Below are 21,390 nucleotides of genomic sequence, written 5' to 3' on the forward strand. Positions count from 1 at the left end.
GAACGTTTTTGACAATTTTTCGCTGAATTTTTGGACTCAGCTCCCGGATATACTCTTGCGTTGCAATGCCTAATACTGATACGAAGCCGGACCTCACGGAGGCCAGCCGCTCGAAGTCCTCAATAACCGAAGCCTCCCAGTCAAGAATTAGAGATGGTCCCTCGGTTGTAAGAGTTGTGTGACCAAATCGAGGCGGTTGGAAGATGAGACTTGTGTTCTCGGGGACACACGCAAAACAGATCTTCCTAGCCAATTGGAGCACCATTGCTGGCCAAATGAATGAATGAGGATGCTATCTTTATTAATCTTCGTAACCAAACTGAAGCACGTATAGTCATTGCATAAATGAACAATTTACTGCCAAAAACTGGTACAACAATCGAAACATCTCCACAGACCTCGATATGGCCATCCGTGAACCAGATGTTTGTCGATAAGATGCCAGCCACTCAGAGAAGTTCATGCCGTCAGGAAGGTTGAAATTGCACAAATGATTTATTGGAAAATTGAAAGCTTTTCAATGTTTGCAAACTTGATCCTCTGGTTTCAAAATCGTCCAAATTTCGGAAGTAACTGATTTTCTGTTTCCGCAAACACTCCACGCCTTGTGCAAATTGTCATGGTTCTTCACATTTGCCACACGCTTGACAAGAGTTTCATTGACCAAAAGTAATCTCTTATCATAATTTTGAACTTCCATGACGTCTTTTGTCCACTGACCCGATTCAGCCAAAAGATGACCACGGCCTTCACTTTTCAACTTATCACAAATTTCGCGCCAACTCTTGAGCCCAGATCCAGCCCCTTTTTCAACAATTTTCCAACTTTTCGTCTCCCAATGAGCTTCGGTCCCTAAAGCTTCAAAATAGGGATCGTTAAAATTCATTTCAAACCTGAAAAGGAAAAACTGTTATATAGATTCAATTAAAGTTCCACGCGCAAGACGGACAATATACAACACATTTAGTCCTTTCTTACGAAAACAGGGCCGAATAATTTCTATTATCTCTTGCTGAAGATAATCGGAAAAATTTGAAACAAAATTACAATAAACAGTCCAATTCAACTTCACTCAAACAACTTCATTTTCTAACTAGCCTATGTTCATTTTGCTTAGCTGTTTAACATTCTGATTACGAGAACTCGCTGGACTCATCTAATTGAAAACTTTATTCTCTGTGTAATGTAGACTTTTGGAAGATTTTTGCAAACATCTCTAATATACTAAATGCTACCTGAAATCTTCAACTGAATTCTCTCGGAGACATTAACTTAAAATTGGCAATGAAATTTGCTTATCTTCTGTGGAACGAACGGTACACTATTGAGAGCCAAATACAGAAAAGGATAAGCAGGAAACCAATTGGAAGGAACGCAAAAACGCCATTTGAATCTTGTGGGGAAATTGCATCTATGTCAGGTACATCTCCGAGAACTGAATTTTCAGGACTTTTTTTGCAAAAACTTGACATAGGGAGGACAATACGTCACTGCCAACTATAGATGAACCATTGGTACAACATGTTATCACAAAATCCCCAAATGTAACATTAAATCACATTATGACCTGAAATACTCGAAAAACAATCGAACTCAAGGTTTCACTTCAACTCTTCGAACAAGCCTTGCCATATTAGGCCTAAACACGCCTACCGCTCATACTATTTACCAGCTAACTTGGCTCTAAACAAAACTGATTCTTCTACCAATATGGTACAATTGTAGGTTACGTTTACAGACAACAAATAAAAGAAAACCGTATTTGGCAAAATGCAAATTTGCTTATAATGACTAGAAAAGACAGAAAAACAAAATTCGGTTCAGTAAAGAGCTCTTTGAAATAAGAAAGATCCCTTACGATATGAAATTGATCATTCTCTGCGGAATATTGGTCTTACTACCTTTGAAAAGTGAAAGAACAGAATAGGAAGCATTATCTAAAGGTGTCACATTTCACAAAGAATCGCAGATTCTATTAGCAGAAAGATTTGTCAACATTCAGTTTCTTGTGACCTTTCCGATATAAATTTCAAGATGAGACAAAATTAGCCGAAATGTGGAGTCAGCCAAATTGGATGTTAAAAAAATTCAGAATGAAACGCGAGCGGCACAACGTAAAGTCGAGCGCATGCGAAATACGACCGCAAAATTTCTATCAAATGACGAGAATGATGAACATAATCAAAACTTGCAACAGCAAGAAGTTCAAAATCGAGAAAGGCGAGGAGCACCAGTTGCAGCAGCTGCAGCAGTGGCAGGAATTGCATTCTGGATCTCTAGGAAAATCAATGGGAAACTCAGATAACTGTGGTATTCTTGGTGTTTTGGTACTCGTCAAAGTACGGGACGGAAGAACGCGAAAAATATCGAGAAACTTACAGAGCATACCAGTAAACTAATAAATTACGTACTTGAAATTGAAGAAGCGAGTAATATAAAATTTTTCTTATTTCTAACGAAATAGCTGAAATAGCAAAAATACAAAAAGAAATGCAGGAAAATCAAAACAAAAATTGGCAAGTTGTCCAACAGCAATTTGAAATATTCCAAAACAAATTTCACGTGTTGCAAGATTGCACTCAATTGCTGTTTTCTAACTAATACTGGAACTTCAATTTTTATAATGCCGCATTATTATTGAATATTTTGTATGCAGACGTTAAAAGGTACTGGTCAGCTTTGTACGCCTATAGCATAAACTTACTCAACTCAATCGCAACTTTACTTGACAAAGGTACCAATGTCATTAGTTCCACGTGAATCTCTCACGGCAGTTCTTGATTCAGTACACGATAGCTAAAAATATTCAAATGACAAAACTATCGCTAGCTGTACCAATGAAAAATCTGATATCCTATTACGATGCATGATTACTTACCGAAATCTCAAAAGTATCACAAGGAATACTCTTAACGTTATCAATACCGTTAGACTCAAGACAAACAATATTCACAGTTTACCGTGCACACATAATTCCAATGCCGCGGCCGGAGCTTTCTGAAGCTTCGCAATGGTTCACCGAGGGCTCTTATTTAGCGATTTCACAACACTCCATGGAAACAACAACACTAACCCAACAGCAGCTTGATAATTGTATAGGATCTTCATATTATCGTATTTGTCACGAAACAATGGAGACACTTCTAGGATAATCATCATGCTTGGCAACACTCTATTACCAAGAGCCCATTGTAGCTTTAGCAGTTTGCGAAACAAGGAAAATTCTTCTGCCAATTCCAGAAAAAGACACTAACTTAGGATACGGAATTTTGCCAATAACAAGTGCTCGACAATTCAAATGGCGCATAATTTAGTTAGTGAAACTACAAGTACGTCAAATTTCAACAAGAAAGGATGTAACATATATATTATCACGCTCGACTGTGGAGAACAATTGATAAGCAAACATATTAAAATCCGCTCAGACCTTTCAAGTTGTTCCAAAATACCAGCAACACAATTCAATGTCAAATTAGAAGACCCCCTCCAACATCTCATTTCAACAGTCCCTAACTTAGAAACATTTCCCTGCTTTAAATCAAAAACGGATGCAAACATTGCTTTGTTCCAGCAGATGAAATTAGAATTGACTACAACGTCGGTCGATAACTTACAGCAAAGTGACTAACTACGACAAAATTGCGGCCCCACTAGTTCATCAAATTAAAATGTTCAAACCCACCCTAATTGAGAAGTTAGACTCTTACGTTCCTAAACAGACATCATTAATGGAAACCTGTTACCTATCTTAGTTATGTTTCTTTACCATAAATTACAATTTATCCGTAACCTAACACCTAAATTTATGAAATCCCCTGAAACCAACATTTCTATGAAACAAATCAGTGACGAAGGACCAATTCCCAATGGTTCAATCAATGGACCATAAGCTTAAACGAAAAATAACTTTTATAAATGAATCATCTACTGATATTGAAGTAGTAAGAAGCCTTGATGAAATCGACCGAAAAATTTCATGGACTACAGTCAAAACCTTTGATCTCGAGGAATACCGACGAGAACAGGAAAAGAAGCAAACACAAACAGAATCCATTACGCGATCTAAACATGGATCTTAAAACCGCAATCGTTCACAGTCGAGAAACTCATTACAATCACAACCTCGACAATATGACGCTAGCGACACTCGACAAACAATTTACGTCGCGAACCAGTAACAAGAGAACTTTAACCCAGCCACATGAACTTAAGGGTCTCGCCCAGAAAAACCTAAGAAAAAGAAAAAAAAATAAAAACCATATTTAAAATTATATACATAAATTTTATCTAAAGGAGGGTAGTGTAACGTCCTATATAGTCCGTTATCTATAAAATTGCTATCATTCCCTTTTTTTCATCATAACTATATTTGGATCTTGAACTTGAAAACTTTAAATACTTGTTTAAACCTGATATTATAAACACTTCAAGTATATCTGCCGAATTCCAATTAAACCACTTATTAACCAGGAAAAGTATCTATTTGTTTTGTCCCATTTCATGCCTGTTAAACCTTGCCGTATAAAAATACTTTAAACAACTGCCTTATTAAGTGCTATCATATTTATTGTCAACCTATTATTCTCTTATCTGGCGCGTGCCGGCGCAGTCTTGTTACATACACGATCTTGATATGTTCTGATAAGAATTATAATGTAAAATATTAAGCTGAAAAATTATTAAAGGACAACCAGAAAAAGCTATTATAACGATCAGTCCGATAAATTGATTCTTTTAGTCAGAAAACTTCTCTTTGGAGTGAGAATAAAAAACTATCGGCCCTGCTTCGAAGATAAAACGCTCGCTATCCATATAGTAAATTAATGAAAACTTTAGTTTCTACATATTTCAAACCCCTACAATAGCGTCTTTACATTGAAAAAAAATGACTGTTAAAAAATTCCCTAAAAAAGTAAAACATACCCGGCAGTTTGCCGGAAAATAGCCGCCGTTGATTCCAATGAGCATGATTGGGATTGAAAGAATAGAAGATATTGAAAAAAATAATTTGTACACAAACAATTTTAATGTCCGATTTACTTTGATGGCATTTCCTCGTTGAAAATACTTCTGTTTCTCAGAAAGAGGCTACAGGGGCTACTATCAATACCAATAAGCATTAGAGATGGTAACTAAGACTTATAGGAACGAAGTTCAAATAGCGGGCACCTAACATTGGGCTTTATGGGTTTATCCCGTTTGTTTCTGACTTCAATTTTTTATACTGACTCTGTTCATTTTGAATTGCTTTGCTGAGCAACTGATGTTGAAAATCACTTTTAGCAGAATGAGAGAAACTAGCCTAGAAAAACCCAAAAGAATGTTGCGGCAAAATCAGGTAAAGCGAATTTTTTCTTTGTTCGACGAGGTGAAAAAAAACATAGCTGGACAAGTCCTGAAATACAATCCACAGAATTGAATGAAAAACCCAGATGTACTCTACCTAAACAGCAGATCAATTGAACACTGCCAGCCAGAACACAAATAAAATCATCTCAAAAAATTGAGAAACTAGAAGAATCAAAACTTAACAAAAATATAATCATTGATCAAACTCTTGAAGCTTTTGAACCTAAGGCAATTTTTTTCCCTTCAGAAATAACTATTTCAAAAAATAAGTTCGAAACAATTTTTGTTTCTGAAAACGGTCCAGTTTTATATCTGCAAGACCTGAATAATATTCATTGGCCCTTGAAGATCGATTAACTCGAAAATGACCAAAAAATTAAAGAAAAAAAAATTAATTGCAAATTATAACGAAATTTTACTGAAGATTGTGATACAAATATCTACAAAGAATAATACTCAAGAATCAGGTCATATAAGTTTGGCACTAATTAGATGCGCACTATTGATCTTTAACTAGTAAATGTTCATAAAATTTCAAGTTCCATAAGTGAGTTCAAAAGTCATTTTCAAAAGTCAGGTAAGTCACGCACTTGACATAAAGCAGAAATGGCGTCACGCACAAAAATTTTAACTGCAAAGCAGTAAAAGTCACTGAAGTAATTGAAACAGTCAATTCCAAGAAGTCAGGTCGTAAGAATAATCAATGGAGAGACGACGAATTAAAAAATCAGCAGGACAGGTCCTTAAGTACAATTCAAAGAATTGAATGAAAAACTTGGAAGTACTCTACCTGACAAGCAAATCAATTGAACAATTCCAGCCAAAATAAAACCAAAATCATCTCAAAAATTGAGAAACAAACACTCAAACAAACTAAACAAAAATATACTCATTGCTAAAACTCTTAAGCTTTTACCCCTACGGCAAAATTTGACCCCCTTAAATATACCTATGTCAAAAGTATGTTCCAAACCAATTTTTGTTTCTGAAATCGGTCCAGTATTATATCTGCAAGACCTGAAAAAATTCATTGGCCCTTGAAGATCGATGAACTGGAGAATGACCAAAAAATTTTAAAAACTGAGATCAATGGCAACCTTTAACGAAATGTTGCTAAAAATTGTGATATTAATATCTTCAGAATCATTTCTGTGTCTCTAGAGGCTATCCAATAACCCAATTCCAAAATTTAAAAAGCTCATTGGCTCATAGATTGATAGGCAATAACTTTTAGAAAAAATTTCAAACTTCAAAAAATAGAATTTCGTTCCATTAAATTGTTGAAAGCCATTCAATTGCCCCCTAGCAAATAATTAAAAACAAACAACCTAACCCTGGACGAGGTTAACTGGCTACTGACGCAAAAAGAAAATGAATAAAACAAATGTTTTGAAAAAAAATTGCCAATTTTGAAAAACTTCTAAGAGTCGAAAGGTTAATTTGTTTAAAACAAATCTAATGAAATCAAAATTCACGCAGTAACCTATTATCAGAACATGTAATATGTTTTCTCGCACTTGAGAATTGACAAATATCGAAAACTGACAAAAACCTATGGAAACCTTAAAAAAATTGCAGATTTTATCAAAAAAATGATAAAATTCTAGACATTAAAATGTTAAAAACCATTCCATTGTTACTAGAAACCATGCAGTGCCCTATTAACAAACCTCTAAGGAGATTGCCTGGTCCCTGAAGCTGGAAAAACTGAAAAACTGACGAAAATTTTCAAAAACCTGAAAAAAATGCTAATTTTGACAAAAAAATTGCTGAAATTTGTGATGTTCAAAGTTGAAGCCTCTTCCATGGCAACTGAAAATTTTCCAGTAACTTATTATTCAACCCCTGATAAGGTTTTCTGGCCCCTGGGACTCAAACAACTTGAATAATGACAATAAATGTCAAAAAATTTGAAAAAATTTTATGTTCTGTCAAAAAATGCATAAAATCTTGATGACAAAAAGTTGAAAACCATTCCATTACCACAAGAAACTAAGCAGCAATCTATCACCAAACCCTTTATCAAACCCTAGAGGAGGTTTATTTGACACCTAGGGCTAAAAAAACTCAAAACACGACAAAAATTTTCAAAAAAACTGAAAACATACCCGGCAGATTGCCGGAAAATAGCCGCCGTTGATTCCAATAAGCATGATTGGGATTGAAATAACAGAAGATATCGAAAAAAAAGATTTTTGTACAAGAACATTTTTTTAAGTCCGATTTATTTTGATGGCATTTCGTTGTTGAACATACTTCTGTTTCTTAGAGAGTGGCTACAGGGGCTACTATCAATAATAATAAGCATAAAAGATGGTAAATAAGACTTATAGGAACGACGTTCAAATAGCGGGCATCTAAAATTGGGCTTTATGGGTTTATCCCGTTTCTATTTCTGACTTCAATTTATACACTGACTCTGTTTATTTTGAATTGCTTTGCTGAGCAACTGATGTTCAAATTCACTTTTAGCAGATTGAGAGAAGAGAGAAACTAGACAAGAGAAGTCAAAAAGATTTCACGCAAAATGTTGAAAAGGCGGCAAAATGAGGTAAAGCGAAACATTTTTTTATTCGACGAAGTAAAAAAAAATAGGAGCGCTATAATAGCCGGCTGAGAAGATGAGGGCGGCTATTAAAAAATAGCAAAAATTAGTATCATTTTGCGTGTTTGTTTGTAGTACCAAAACATATAGCTCATAAAATGGTCATAACAAGCAATGTTGTCTCGCAATGCCTTCAACAACATTTAAAAAAATCAACATAAGACTAATCAATCAAAAAACTCAAATCACAAAAAACATGAAAAATTGCACAATTTTGAGCCCAAAAACTCCTAAAAACGACCTTTTAGCCTTAATGCCATTAATGCCATCCCAGCAGCTGCACCACTATAAGCACTTGAAGACTACTAAAGCCCACTTTGGGCCTCTAATGAAACTTAATGACCGCTGGGCTTTACTTGTTTATCCCGTTTTGAAGGATCAAAGTCATTGAAAAATGTGTGAACACATTAAAAAAAACACAGCGCACCAATACAATTCAAATTCTTTGAATTGTAAAAAAATAGGAGCGCTATAATAGCCGGCTGAGAAGATAGTTTTTTTTACTATCTAAATGGCAGAAAAGCATTTGAATGAAAATATTGTGCTAACTCTACTGTGCAAAAATTTTCACGATCAAAAAAATTCGCTCGCTCAGCGAAATATTTTTCACGCCTACTCTCAATCTTTCTCAATAATAGACACGAAGAAGACCCACTTTCTCAGATCTGCGCTTCAGGTTTCTTGAGCAATTTGACCTAAACGCTTAGTAGTCACGCATTTCACTTCCTTTTTCAAAGACGCTTGCAAAAAAAGACTAATCGTATAAACACAAGCTGTCAGAAAAACAGCACCCCAATACAATTCAAATTCTTCGAATTGTAAAAAAGAGTAGAGCGTTGCTATTACTCAAACAAAATCTATTTCTTATGAAAATGCGGTTCCCTCCCAATATAAGTAACTCTTACCTGATAGTTAATTTCGAGTACAGATTCGTTTAGTTAACTTGAGGCATTTGAGAACAAGCATAGCGCCAACGGTTTTACATTTCACATTATCATTAGGCAAAATTGGATTAACCATAATACATTGGTTGAATCAATCATCATGGTTGGCATTAAGAAACGTATTATCAAACGTTTTTCGATTAGTATATACCTAGAACAGCAGGCAAACCAATATACCCAAATTCAGGAATCGTGAGCCAAATTACAAACAGTGAAACCTAAAGATAAATACTAGCCTCATAACTATTCCTTTCCGGTTAATAAAACCAAAGTTTCACCCTTAAATTAAATTTACAGAATATAATGGAACAGATCCCTAATTAAGATATGCAAGTGTTTCATTCCAATATTTACAGTAAGTTATCAGTCATTTGAGTTCATATATGTTCACAAACTTGTAGTTTGACTTGCCGCGGGGGATAGTTTATCAAAGGACAGTTGCAACATACTTCTCAGATGACGGTAGAATTTTGAATACTCTTTCACACCCTCATTTCTCACTTTTTGCACATAGGCTTCGAGACCAGAGTTAAAGAAAGCAATTCTATCTTTTTCCATTGGGTGATCGTCAAACCATTTGCTCATGTCTAGATTATCCATATCTGCTGCTACGTGAGGCGGTGTGATTTCCGGATACGCGCGTGAAAACAAAACCATTAGTACAATGCTCGGTTTAATCAAATCTGAAGTCTTCAATAACTCAACCAAGGCCTCTGGTTCATAGTTAACAATAGTAGAAAAAAGGCGCAAGCTTTTAAACGAATAGTTTGATGACGGGTAAAGTTGCTTCATTGATATTTCAAACTGCTCGATATCCTTAGAAATTACACTGAATCCCGGCTCATTCACTTCGCATATCATTGCAACGTGAAGCATCAAAAATTCGGAACAATTTTTAAATATTTCGTCACAAGCATTTTCGACACAGTTGTAACAGGTAAATTTGCTAAGATAACTTTGATATACACGCTGAGTGAAGGCACTTAACTCTCGTATGTACAGCGATGTCTTATCAGTCGCAATTGCCGTAGACTCCAGCACAAATTTTTCCTTGTGCAGCGTTTTGATAATATCTTTAACGTAATTTTGCGCATGTGAAAGCCAAGTGTGTAAGATATTAAGAACAGTCGATTCTAATTTCTCGATGGAGGGATTGAGAATTATTTTACAATTTGGAGATAATGAAACTTTTTCCAGAACTTCGATTGCGTTGGCTCTGAACGCGTAAACTGAATTCGCAACGCTGACCATGAATTGCTGCGTATCGTTCATTGATGTTAAGAGTTGCCAACAATCGGGTGAGCTTGCGGGAACTATTTCCTCCGCTTTTATTGCGAACAAGTTAAGCATCTTGGCAACATTTTTGCACACAGCAGCTGTAAGGTCCGTGTCAAATTGCACGACATTCAGTTCTGATGTAATGCCACCTGAAACGATATTGCAATGAGCCTCATGGAACCTCAATCCGTTTGAAACAAAAAGATCAGTCTAGAAAATTCTATAGAAAAATCTAATTTATTTTTGCACCATTCAAGTCCCAAAATTTGTAACATTGATTAAAACCGAATTATTTGAAAATATCATCTAGCACCGGAGCTAAGATCACTCACGACATTTTACTTTCATATTATTTTACATCTCAATTTGAAATGAACTAAAAATTACTTCAACAATCTGGTTTATTATAACTATAGTTTTAAAGTGAAAAACCGAACAGTATCCGACGAATCACTTTTAACTGATAAACTTTCGTCTAGTAAATGTTTTTGAATTCTTTTGAAAATCTTTACCTTTCCCCGTGAACAATTTTTTTATGAGCATGTGTAAAGGAACTAATGCGTGTTTTGTCGTAATAATGGAATGCATGGCCTAATAAGAGGTGGCAAACAATAATTTTTATTAGAACATACCATTATACAGGTGTGAAGATGAAAATGACAAATTGTCATATCCCACCAGTGGAAATGAAACAGTTCCCATTTTTTTCTTAGGTATATCAGATACAGTAGAACACCTGGACAAGGAACACTAAGTATACTGACCTAATATTGCGTTTGTTTCATCGCTATTTGGTAATTTTACATCTTTTTTCGAGAATGCCAAATTGACTGGATCGAACAGTCTGGACAAAGATCGCGACAAATAGGCGCTCAAGAAGTCGTCCAAGCATTTCTTCCAACCATTTTGAATCGTATTTGCACTGCCCCGCGAATAGTCACTTATACCCATCGAATCAGAGTTCAGCTCGCAATACGAAGCTGTTTTGTCTCTCAAATTTAGGAACGACTTCAAGAATTTCGGATACTCGCTTTCTATGATCTGTTTCAGCGTGCTGCTATTCGACGCACATTTTGAGAATTCCGTTTTCAATAGGTTCTGCACGAATCGGAAATATGACTCCAGCGAAACCAAGTCTTCGTTTTCCGCAGCGACAAGTTCCAGAAATGAGCAGTAGTTGGTGGCTGAGTCTTTCTTTTTGGAAAGCAAAGTCATGACAAAGTGGTATTTTTGAATACTCGCCACGCACAAGCTCACAATTTTTTCCGTATTTGTCCAGAAGTTTGACCTAAATAAAGCATAACCGTCTAACGTCGTGCGAATTGCTCTCAAACGACTGGCGAGTGGTTGGATTCATCAGTAGATAACTGCGGCTTAGGGAGGCTAGCTTTAGCTTAATAGAGGGGGTGGAGGTGCGTCAGTTTGCTGGTTTAAGTGCGGTGGGGTGGGGACGTGGCAGGGAGCGGAGTGAGTGGTGGGGGGAGCAGGGGGTAAAATTTGTAAGTCTTGACATAAATTGATAGACAAACAGGGAATTCTGAATCAAACAGTATTTAAACACTCAGTTTCATTCAAAATTCGGTTTGTCTATCAATTTATGTCAAGACTAACAAATTTAACCCCCTGCTCCCCCCCCCCCCACACACACATACACTCCACCGCATTTAAACTAGCTAACTGACGCACCTCCACCCCTCTATTAAGCTAACGCTAGCCTCCCTAAGCCGCAGTTATCAACTGATGAATTTCAACAGAATAAATTGCTTCTATCGGAGATAAATATTGATTCATGTTAACAAAAAATTATCCATTTACAGGTCCATTTTAATGACAAGTGCAATTAAGTAAAATTTTTCAAAAATCCTTTATATGCCCGGTTGTAATTAAATTATAGATTGCTACAATGTGAGACCAACCTAATGATTGCGGAATTTCCCGTAATTGGCATGTTGGCTTTGCCAGGTCCGAATCCTTTATTGGACTCACTCTTGTTCAACTGGTTGATACTGAGCAGTTTAGAGACCTCAGTGCTCAGGTTCTTCTTCAGCTCCTCTACCACAGTACCAAGACAGGAAGTCAGTTGATTTAGGTGATAGTAAGCCTAAAAGCATCAACAGATTACCAACAAAAATGTTAATTAGCAAAAGTTCGTCATAACACCAATTAATATTTAGTACCAAAACGGGTTAAAATCAAGGAGAAACTGCTGGGGACAAACAACTGTTTAATAATACTACCAACTAGGAAAGTTTACGTAATAAACAGTATTACCAGACAGTTACAACGAAAAAGTTAAAGTACTGATCGAGTTTTGCTGCTGATTTAAACGCATTAACGGGTACACAATTTACACGCGGTTTTCAGTACGCTACATGACTATTTTTCGGCTCTCGTTATTAATAGTTTCAATGGATAGCCAACGCAGCAATTAAATAATAACTCGATACTACGAAAACAGGTCTAATGAAAACCCACTTTCTTATACGGTATCAGAAAACACGCTATACGCCAAAATAACGAGAAACACACTTTAGATTATATTTAAAGATATTAGAAAGACTCTTCAACAACACATCCGACCAATGAGAGACGCACTGCTCTCAAACGACTGGTGGGTACTCGATTCTATCCTAGCCTGCTGCAGTCCGTTACAAATCATATCATAAATCGACTAAAGTCGGATGACTTACCCTCGAATGACAGGCGGGGCAATTTAAATAAGATGGTATGTAGCTTAGAAAAGTTTTATGAGTGCAAAAATCCCCCCACTGGGGTTCGAACCACTTACCTCCAAGTTACCAATCTGACAGCTTAACCACTCAGCTACAATGCCTTTGATTTCATTCCGCTCACAATTGGTTTTACCAACAAACTTTATTTCAGAACGACGGCAACTTAGATCACTAAAAACTGACGAGTGTGAAAGAAGTCTAAGAGAGCTGATCAGCCACTTAATAACCTTCGGGCTTTACCTGTTTATCCCGTTTATAGGTGGAAAAGTTAAAAGGGTCAGACGAAAAATCAGTGAAGCAAAAATTGCATAAAAAAGACCAAAGGACTAATACAATTGCTACAAATTTGGTTTGAGAGCTATTGAAAAGGCAGGGGCGCGAAAATATGCAAAGACGTCATTATGTTCAAGCGAAAAATTTCTATTAAAAACTACGATTTTCGGTAATCTGCTGTTTTCGCACACAAAGTTCCCACCCCGCTCATCCACATTTTTGGCATAAATGTCTACCAAATGAGGAACAGTATTTTTTCAAAAAGCAATGTGTATGAACAAAAAGATCTACTCCAACGCAAATAACTCAGTGGAGTGAAAAATTCGGCTTTAGATTGATGAGATCGTCCATTATTTGAAAAGCAAGTCAAGATGAACAACAAAACCAGAAAACAATAACAACAAACATTAATTACATCCAAAACTTTATGTCCACTTTCTTAAAAAAAACTTATTAACAAGGTCAAAACAGCGTCAGATAAAACAGAAACTAAATAAAACAACTTGTAATTCACTAAAAAATATATAGGACCACTTCGTAATAAAGCCCGGTAACAATAAGACAAAAAGTAACGAAAAAACAGCAAAAAATTGGCCTTTTTTTTAAAAAAAAGGTAATTAATTCAAAGTATAATTTCAAGATATTTTCAAAGTAATGAAAAATATTAGATTGCAATTGAAAACATGCAATATGTTTATGATCACAAACACCTCTATGGGAGGCGATTCAGACCTGTTACTATTCAATTTTTTATGCGGTTACAAAAAGAAAAGCAAATAGACAACAAAAATTCAATTAAAACTTGCGAGAAAACGCTGTCGAAGTCGTAAAGTCATATTTTGCACCGTAAATATGTTCAATTGAGCCTTCCTCGAACGCCAATAATGCGGTATGCGACCTTTCTTTAATGAGAACAGGTATCAATAAGACAAAGGAGAAAAACGGCAAAATTAAGTAAAACTTGTATTTTTCAAAAACAATTATTTTCAAGGTCATGAAAGCCATTACCTGCAGAATTAAATAATTAAAAAGGAAGCGAGACCTGTAAATTTTCAGAATATGTCTTACGTCTACAAAAAGAACGTCAAATATAGACAAAATCAGAAATTAGTTTACATTTTTTTGCGAAAAACCCGTGTCGAAGACAGTAAATTTATATCGAATTCTGTTAAATTATTACATTTCGTACGCTTGCACCTTTGCCTCGACAAAAATTATGTCACATGTGACCAGTAATTAACGAGAGAAATAAGGTAAGAGACAAAGAACAAAAAGCGAAGTTAAAAAGTATTTTTATTTTTGAAAACAAATGTTTTCAAAGTCATGAAAGCCATCAGCTATCTACTCAAATAAGAACATTGTCTCATTTATTCCTCCGAGGGAAACCAATGAAACCTGTCATTATTCAGGATATTTCATACGACTAAAAGGACAAAAAGTAAAAAACAACAGTTAAAGACAAATGTAAACAATTCGATTAAATTCTTCGATAAAGGGGAGTCGAAGCCGTTAAAACAATAATCTATGCCTTTAAAGACTTTCATAGTTTCAATTGTGCCTTATTTTGAACGCCAATAATGTAATATGTGAACTCTTAATAATGTGAGTTTGATAAAACGAAAAAAACGTGAAAAATGGAGCAATGCCTAAAAAATAATAAAAAAAATGTGAGATCTGGAAGTATCCAAGCTAGAAAACCATACCTTGACGCGTAGAACCAGAAAAAAGATTAATTTTTAATTCAGCAAAAAGAGGAGGCAGAAGCATTTTAATTGCTGACATTAAGCTACAAGTTGACCAAATTAAAAGAAAAATAGTGGCAGAGTTCAATAAGCCACTGTTTATTTAAAATCAAACATTTTTAAAAGTCTAAATGACAATAATCTCTTGAGTAAGATACTAAATACCTTAATTTGGAACTGCTTAGGAAGTCAAATGGACCGATCAACAGTGAGCTTTGATGTGAATTGTTCTAATCTTAATTAACATAAAAAAGATCGAATTTTTTTTGAAAAACAAAAACTGATCAAATCAGAACTTTTTGGATTGTAACAGTCGAAGATTGGTCCAAAACCAGCCAATCTATCGCTGTTCGTCCACTAAGAACACTCAGTTGTTTCGAATGTTAAAGATCTTGATAATTTGTTAGTTAAAAGATTAAAAATAAATGCTGCATTTTTGATAATCATAGTTAAATTAGTAAAAAAAACGGCAACATTTTAATTCCAGACTACTGTCAATGGAATTGAAAGAAAGACTACCTCCTTTTACAGTTTACAAAGACTGTGTAATGTTTTTTGGCGTGTACTTCCGGCAAATTTAATCAAATTGGACTAAAAAATCTTATTTCGGGCACTTTATGATGAAAATGGCTGTATTTTGAAATATTTAGCCAAAAAAACTAAATCAAAATACTTAACAAAACTTTTTTGTCTTCAGAAAAAAAAATCAACAGTACTATTGTTAACAATTTTCACATATTTTAGCAGAATTGACAAAATTTTAGGTAAAAATTTCCGAAAATGTGAATAAAAATGACTTAAATCGGTCTAATTTTCTCAAAAATTTAAACGATAACTCGCTCTAGAAAAAGAAATTCAAAAAAATCTTTTTAATTCCATACTCTACGCTGGACGCACTTTTCAATGCTACCACTCACAACTCTCTACGGTGAATATATCGATCGGTCAAAATTGACTGAACAAAAAAAAACAGTTGAGTATATAGTTCCTCCCCCCTCAAGAGGGGTCGGAACAAAAAACATAGCCTTTAGAGTACCAGAATGTCCCGACGACTCGTGCGAAAATCAGATTTCCTGGGCCAACTCTCCACGAAACAGACAGGGCACAAAGAAAATGGCTTCAATCGAGAGCAATTAATAATCACCTGAGTCAGAAAATTTACAAATTCCGGGTTCATGCCTCAGTCGCCTGTTGGACTTGATATCATACTATCAAAGCCAAACAATATGAATTAAACCGAGCAGGTACAATTACGGACCTGCCCGATACGATAACGGACTTGTCCGATTACGACTGGTACGATTACGGACCTGCCCGGTACGATTAGTGACTTGGACTATTGGGGCAGTTTGGCAACGCGTAATATGTAATTTAACCCCAAAGAAAAGTTAGAGAGCTACTTTTACATGTACAAGTTGATTCATGCACCGGGAAGTGTTGAAATGAGGCAAAGCCGCGCAGAATCCATAGCGATCAAAATTACTTCTAATTGTTTTTGATCACCTAATCCAAATAAGCAAAGGTGACTCACATATCTAATTATGCGCTGACTTCCGAGGAAACCAGTTGAACTGAACTGCTCTACCAAAACAAGAAATTTTCAAAGCAAGAAATTCAACAACGCTTTCAAAACACAGACATTGCAAACTTTGTATTTTTTTATTTCATCAAAGTAGAAGCAAAAGGTGAGAAACTTACATGATAGATGTCGATAAAATGAAACATTTTATTAAGTACATGAATTCTTAAACTGCCTGTTCGCAATCATAAAAATTTGAACTTATTGCCAAAAAACTAATAGTTCTTAAAAGACATTATTTATATTGAACTGCAAAATAAAAGTAGTACGTTACGTGCATTTTGAACTGAAATTCGAAGTCTTAATAAATGTTGGTAAATTTGACATTTATAGAAAACTGTACATGAATTCGACCTTCATTGAAAGGTTAGGCCGACACGTACTTATGCAACTCAACTCCTCTGTTGACTTAAGACAAAAAAACTTGAAAGCAAAAATCGTATGAACGCTCAATCAAATGGAAAATTTATTATCCAAAAATGTTGTCAACTCGACATAGTTAACTACTTTCCTCAAAATTAAAATCCATAGATTTTGCTGACATTTTTTAATATTATTTTCTCTCCTTAGATAATGACAAAATGATTAGAGTACCATCAAAGCTATGCACTGTTTCGTTTAGAGAACTGATAAACCTTGTATATAGAGGGTCTAATATATACTGAATTGATCCAAATAGAGCGACTTGAGTACATTTGATTTGAGGCGCCCTTTTGATTTGATTTGTTGTAGCAGACCCCAGTCCATTCACTTGCTTCAAATTCTGAGGACTAATAACTATCGGAAATCAAGAACTACAGGGAACAGCTATCAAAAGGCCGTTCAAAACCATACAGCACGGAATCAGATCAATGAGACAAGTTCCAAACAATTTGCATACCTGTAAGACGCTGCCGAGTGTATTGTGATTCTCCTCGTTGAGACTTTTGTGCAGTAATTCAACTAGTCGCACTTTGATCTTTTGAGCTGCCTCCTTGAGAAGCCTTTCCATGGGCATACAGACCTCTATTCGACTGAGATCATCAGAAGAGGAGAAAAGCTGATCCAGTTGCCATACACTCTGTGCTGCTTTCGCCAAGTCACGATCACCTGACCAAAATTCACAGCAATCCAATGCAATTACAAACGCACATTATCAACGTGCATCGCTCTAAAATCGTCTCCTTTCCTAATTTTCCGTTTTCTTTCGATTAAGTCACTGCACTGATATTAAAATTGATATATAACATTGTAGATCAACATCAGCAATACGCTTTGAGTACAGTCGGTTGACCTCGATGTTTTTGCATTCTTTCTAGACAGCGCTTACACAGGCAGATTTCTTTTCTCTGCATCGTATCTTTAACCTATTATTGGACTTGATCTACCTTTTATTGAGCGAATTATTTAATTGTTTTGACTTTTTTCTTTGATTATCATCGATGGAGAGCATGGATGCAACCAGCAGTAGCAAGGGGCAGAGTATCGTGAGTACAATTGAAAAAGATAAGGTAAATGATCTAACAAAAGTTTGGAGCCTCCGCAAAACCCTAGTAGAACAAGAAACAAATTGATGCGCTAAAAGATATACAAGGAAATATAAACGACAGCCTCAGGGCTCAAGAACGTTATACGAGGAAAGATAGTCTACTTAAAATAAACCCCCTTTTGACGCCAGAACAGCTAAAGATGTTACGAGACGCTAGTTTTTTTGAAAAAATGTTGCAAATCAAGCTGGCCTATTGTGATATAAAAGCATGCCATATCGTACCAGGGACGTTGAAAGGTAACACAATGCCTACAGTGATTTGCAAGTTTCTCTACTTTGCGGATTAAAACTTGATCTGGACAAAAAACGAAAAATACGAAACGTGAAAAACCATATCAACGGACTGAATATCTACATAAACGAACCATTGCCTGAGTGCGAAGCACTAATCAGGCAAGAGGCGAGCAAGCGAAATTTTACGTCTACTCAGAATTGTACTGTCTCTGTTATGTTAAGTGATGATAAATCGGACAAAACAAAGTTTGTTAGAGTAAATGAAATCGAGGATTTGGACAAACTGATCCCGGTTAAACGAAAACGGCCACTCGAAAACACCTTCTCGGCAAATGATTGCGAGATGCCTGTTGCTAAACGGTCAAACAAACAAGCAAACTAAACTTTTACTGCTCTCAACTCACTATGGAAGTACTAGTAAATAACTGACTGTAACTGAATCTTTTCTGTTTGAAGTAACTTAGTTCTTTTTGTTGCTACAGTAAACTTTAGTATCTTGTTTCTAGCGGATAATAACTCTTTCAGCTAGCTAAGACTTAACACCTAGGTTAAAACAACTAGTAGTTACTTTTTAAAAAACATTGGCATATTAGCGTTTTCAGCTCCATCCTGTGACTTCTGCGGGAAACCTGAACCTGTTTACTTGAATACCGTGGAATTGAAACCTGACTTGGTTTGCATTACAGAAACTTGGCTTTCGGAACAGAATTCGTGTGAAATTTTTAATTTCGACGATTACCATCCCCTCTTTGTAGCTTCAAGAAAAAAATGGAGGAGGCGTAGGTCTTTATGCAAAAGAAACCGTTTGTTACCGAGTGGAAAAGAAACTAGCAACAAACAATCTGCAGATCATTAGTGTTTCGGTGCAACTGAAAAAATCTAAACTATTAATTTCATGCTTATACATTCCACCTAACGCTACAACTTTTGAGACTTTCGAGATACTAGATCAATATCTCGATGAACTTGTTGTTCAACCAGAAACTCATCAGGTTATTTGTGGTGATTTTAACGTTAATATGATTCAGAAGGGAATTAAACAAAAGCGTTTGAGAAACGGAAACAACCTAGATATTCCAAAACTAACACCAACAAGGGAAACTGCTTCCTCAAAATCATGCTTGGACGTCTTTTTTTCACACATTCCATTGAAAATAACATTGGACCAATCGGATATTTCAGATCATCACACTGTACTAGCAACTTTAAACACAAATTTCAAAGTTAGCTGCAAAGAATCAAATACTTTTTCGAGAAAATGGAAAGCATTAGAGAATGAAAATGTGCTCAAAGAGGCCCAAGAGATCTCTGAGCTTCACAGTAGTCTCATGATAACGCTAGACAAATTTTGTCCCATGAAAGAAGTGAAACCTAGCGAGAGAAAAAACTGGATAGACAATGAAATAAAAAACGAGACTACTAAAATAAATATTTAAGAAGAAAAATGAATGAAGTAAATTCCGAAGAAAACAAATTTGCATACAAAAAACAAAGTAATCTTGTGAAGAACTTGGTAAGAAAAAAAAGATGGACTTTCTGTCAAGAAAAATTACACGTGGAAAGTACGCAAAACACGAGAGGATTTTTCAACATCTACAACGAATTAATGGGGAAATCACAAAAACCAGAACAAGATTTTTTTACAAAAAAAACCATGTTGAAAAGTTCGCGAGTATTGGAAAAAAAATTTCGTCTGAAATTGAACCCAACAATAAAACTAAATTACCTCCGAAAAACAGCAAATTTCTTTTTCAGCAAAACTATCAAGAAGAAAATAGAAGAGGTACTGCAAAAAAATCGACCTAAGTACTGCTTAGACTGCTATGGCCTAAACTACATACTTCTAAAAAAAATGTCTGATCCTCTTGCAACCTGTTTGGAACAATTGTTTCTAAAATGCATTATCAAAAGCTATTTCCCTGATGCTTTAAAGATAGCCAAACTGGTACCTTTACACTAGGAGGGTGACAAACATGAGCCAACAAACTACAGGCCAATTTCCTTGCTACCGACAATCGGGAAGATTTTTGAGAAACTGATCTATAAGTTGGTGCATTTCCTCGATCGCTATCACATTCTGATTGAAAAACAGTTCGGTTTTCGGAGCAAGCGGAGCACAGTTGATGCCATTGTTACGTTGGTGGAAACGATTCGTCAATTATGGACAAACAGAACTAATGTTTCTTGCTGCACTTTTCTTGACCTAAAGAAGTCTACAGGATCAGAAAAATCTTAACATCTCGCCAAATGATCCAAGTTTTTAGAACTTACATCAAGCCAATATTGCAATATGGATTTCTCATCTATGGCTCAACTTCTAAAAATGTGCTAAAAAATCTGGAAAAACTTACAAAACGGTTAATTAAAATTATTTTCTACGAACGGAGTTTCGAATCGCTGGGCTCATTGAGAGAAGAATATAAACTCTACACTGTTAGGGAACTTCACATATATGAACTTTTCAAAACTCTGATTAATATCCTTCGGGGTGAATGCAAAATTGCATCTTTGTCAAATTTGTTGAGTGGTCAGGATCTAGAAAACCTTTCAAGCAGTCGGTCCAAAAGGATCTCAACTAGTAAACGCTCATGCGTGAAATATTGTTTGCATACAAGGTTAAGAAGGTTATTAAACCTAGTTTTAATAATCGAACCAATGTTTGTAGACAAAGTAAAAAACCTTAAAGAAAACGAAATACGTAAACTTTCAGACAATTTCATACTGAAAAATGAACAACTAACGGAAGCAATTTTTAGTTAATAAAAAAACAAAACTACTGATTATGGTAATTGTTTTTTCCTTTTTTGTTTTCAATTTATTAAAAATATCCTTTGTGAATAGGTATTGACAGTGAATTATTTTCCGCTAGAGGCACTGGAAAACAGGTCAGTGAGACCTAATAGTGTGCTCTTGGTTGGTGCGATTGCTATTGATTTAGCCAATAGTGTTCTGTTTTTGCAATCATTGTAAAATTAATGATAATGATTCTGTACCAACCATAAACAATTTATTAATATTATTATTGTTATTATATTCGTGCATCAACTTTGTTTATCACAGTTTGAGGTTAATTGTGATGAAACTATTTGAGACTAAAAATTTCGAAAATCTAACCACCACGATGAT

At 35.4% G+C, this 21,390-nt stretch overlaps 2 protein-coding genes across 2 annotated transcripts in view; both read right to left on the minus strand.

Moving 5' to 3' along the window:
- The window catches only part of LOC142347999 (neurofibromin-like), a 634,373-nt gene that overhangs the window by 558,002 nt on the left and 54,981 nt on the right, over positions 1–21,390 (minus strand). The gene's annotated exons all lie outside the window — the stretch shown is intronic.
- LOC142347890 (conserved oligomeric Golgi complex subunit 5-like) overlaps positions 9,166–21,390 on the minus strand; it is a 67,206-nt gene continuing 54,981 nt past the window's right edge. The window contains exons 3-6 of the mRNA XM_075399046.1: positions 17,383–17,591; positions 12,093–12,277; positions 10,941–11,464; positions 9,166–10,325 (exon numbers count right to left, since the gene is read on the minus strand). Of these exons, the coding sequence (XP_075255161.1) occupies positions 9,286–10,325; positions 10,941–11,464; positions 12,093–12,277; positions 17,383–17,591 (1,958 nt within the window). The 3' untranslated portion in view covers positions 9,166–9,285. The remainder of the gene's footprint in view (positions 10,326–10,940; positions 11,465–12,092; positions 12,278–17,382; positions 17,592–21,390) is intronic.

This window comes from Convolutriloba macropyga, chromosome 10, assembly GCF_964194025.1.
Source record: "Convolutriloba macropyga chromosome 10, txConMacr16.3, whole genome shotgun sequence".
In the NCBI taxonomy this organism is placed as follows: Eukaryota; Metazoa; Xenacoelomorpha; order Acoela; family Convolutidae; genus Convolutriloba; species Convolutriloba macropyga.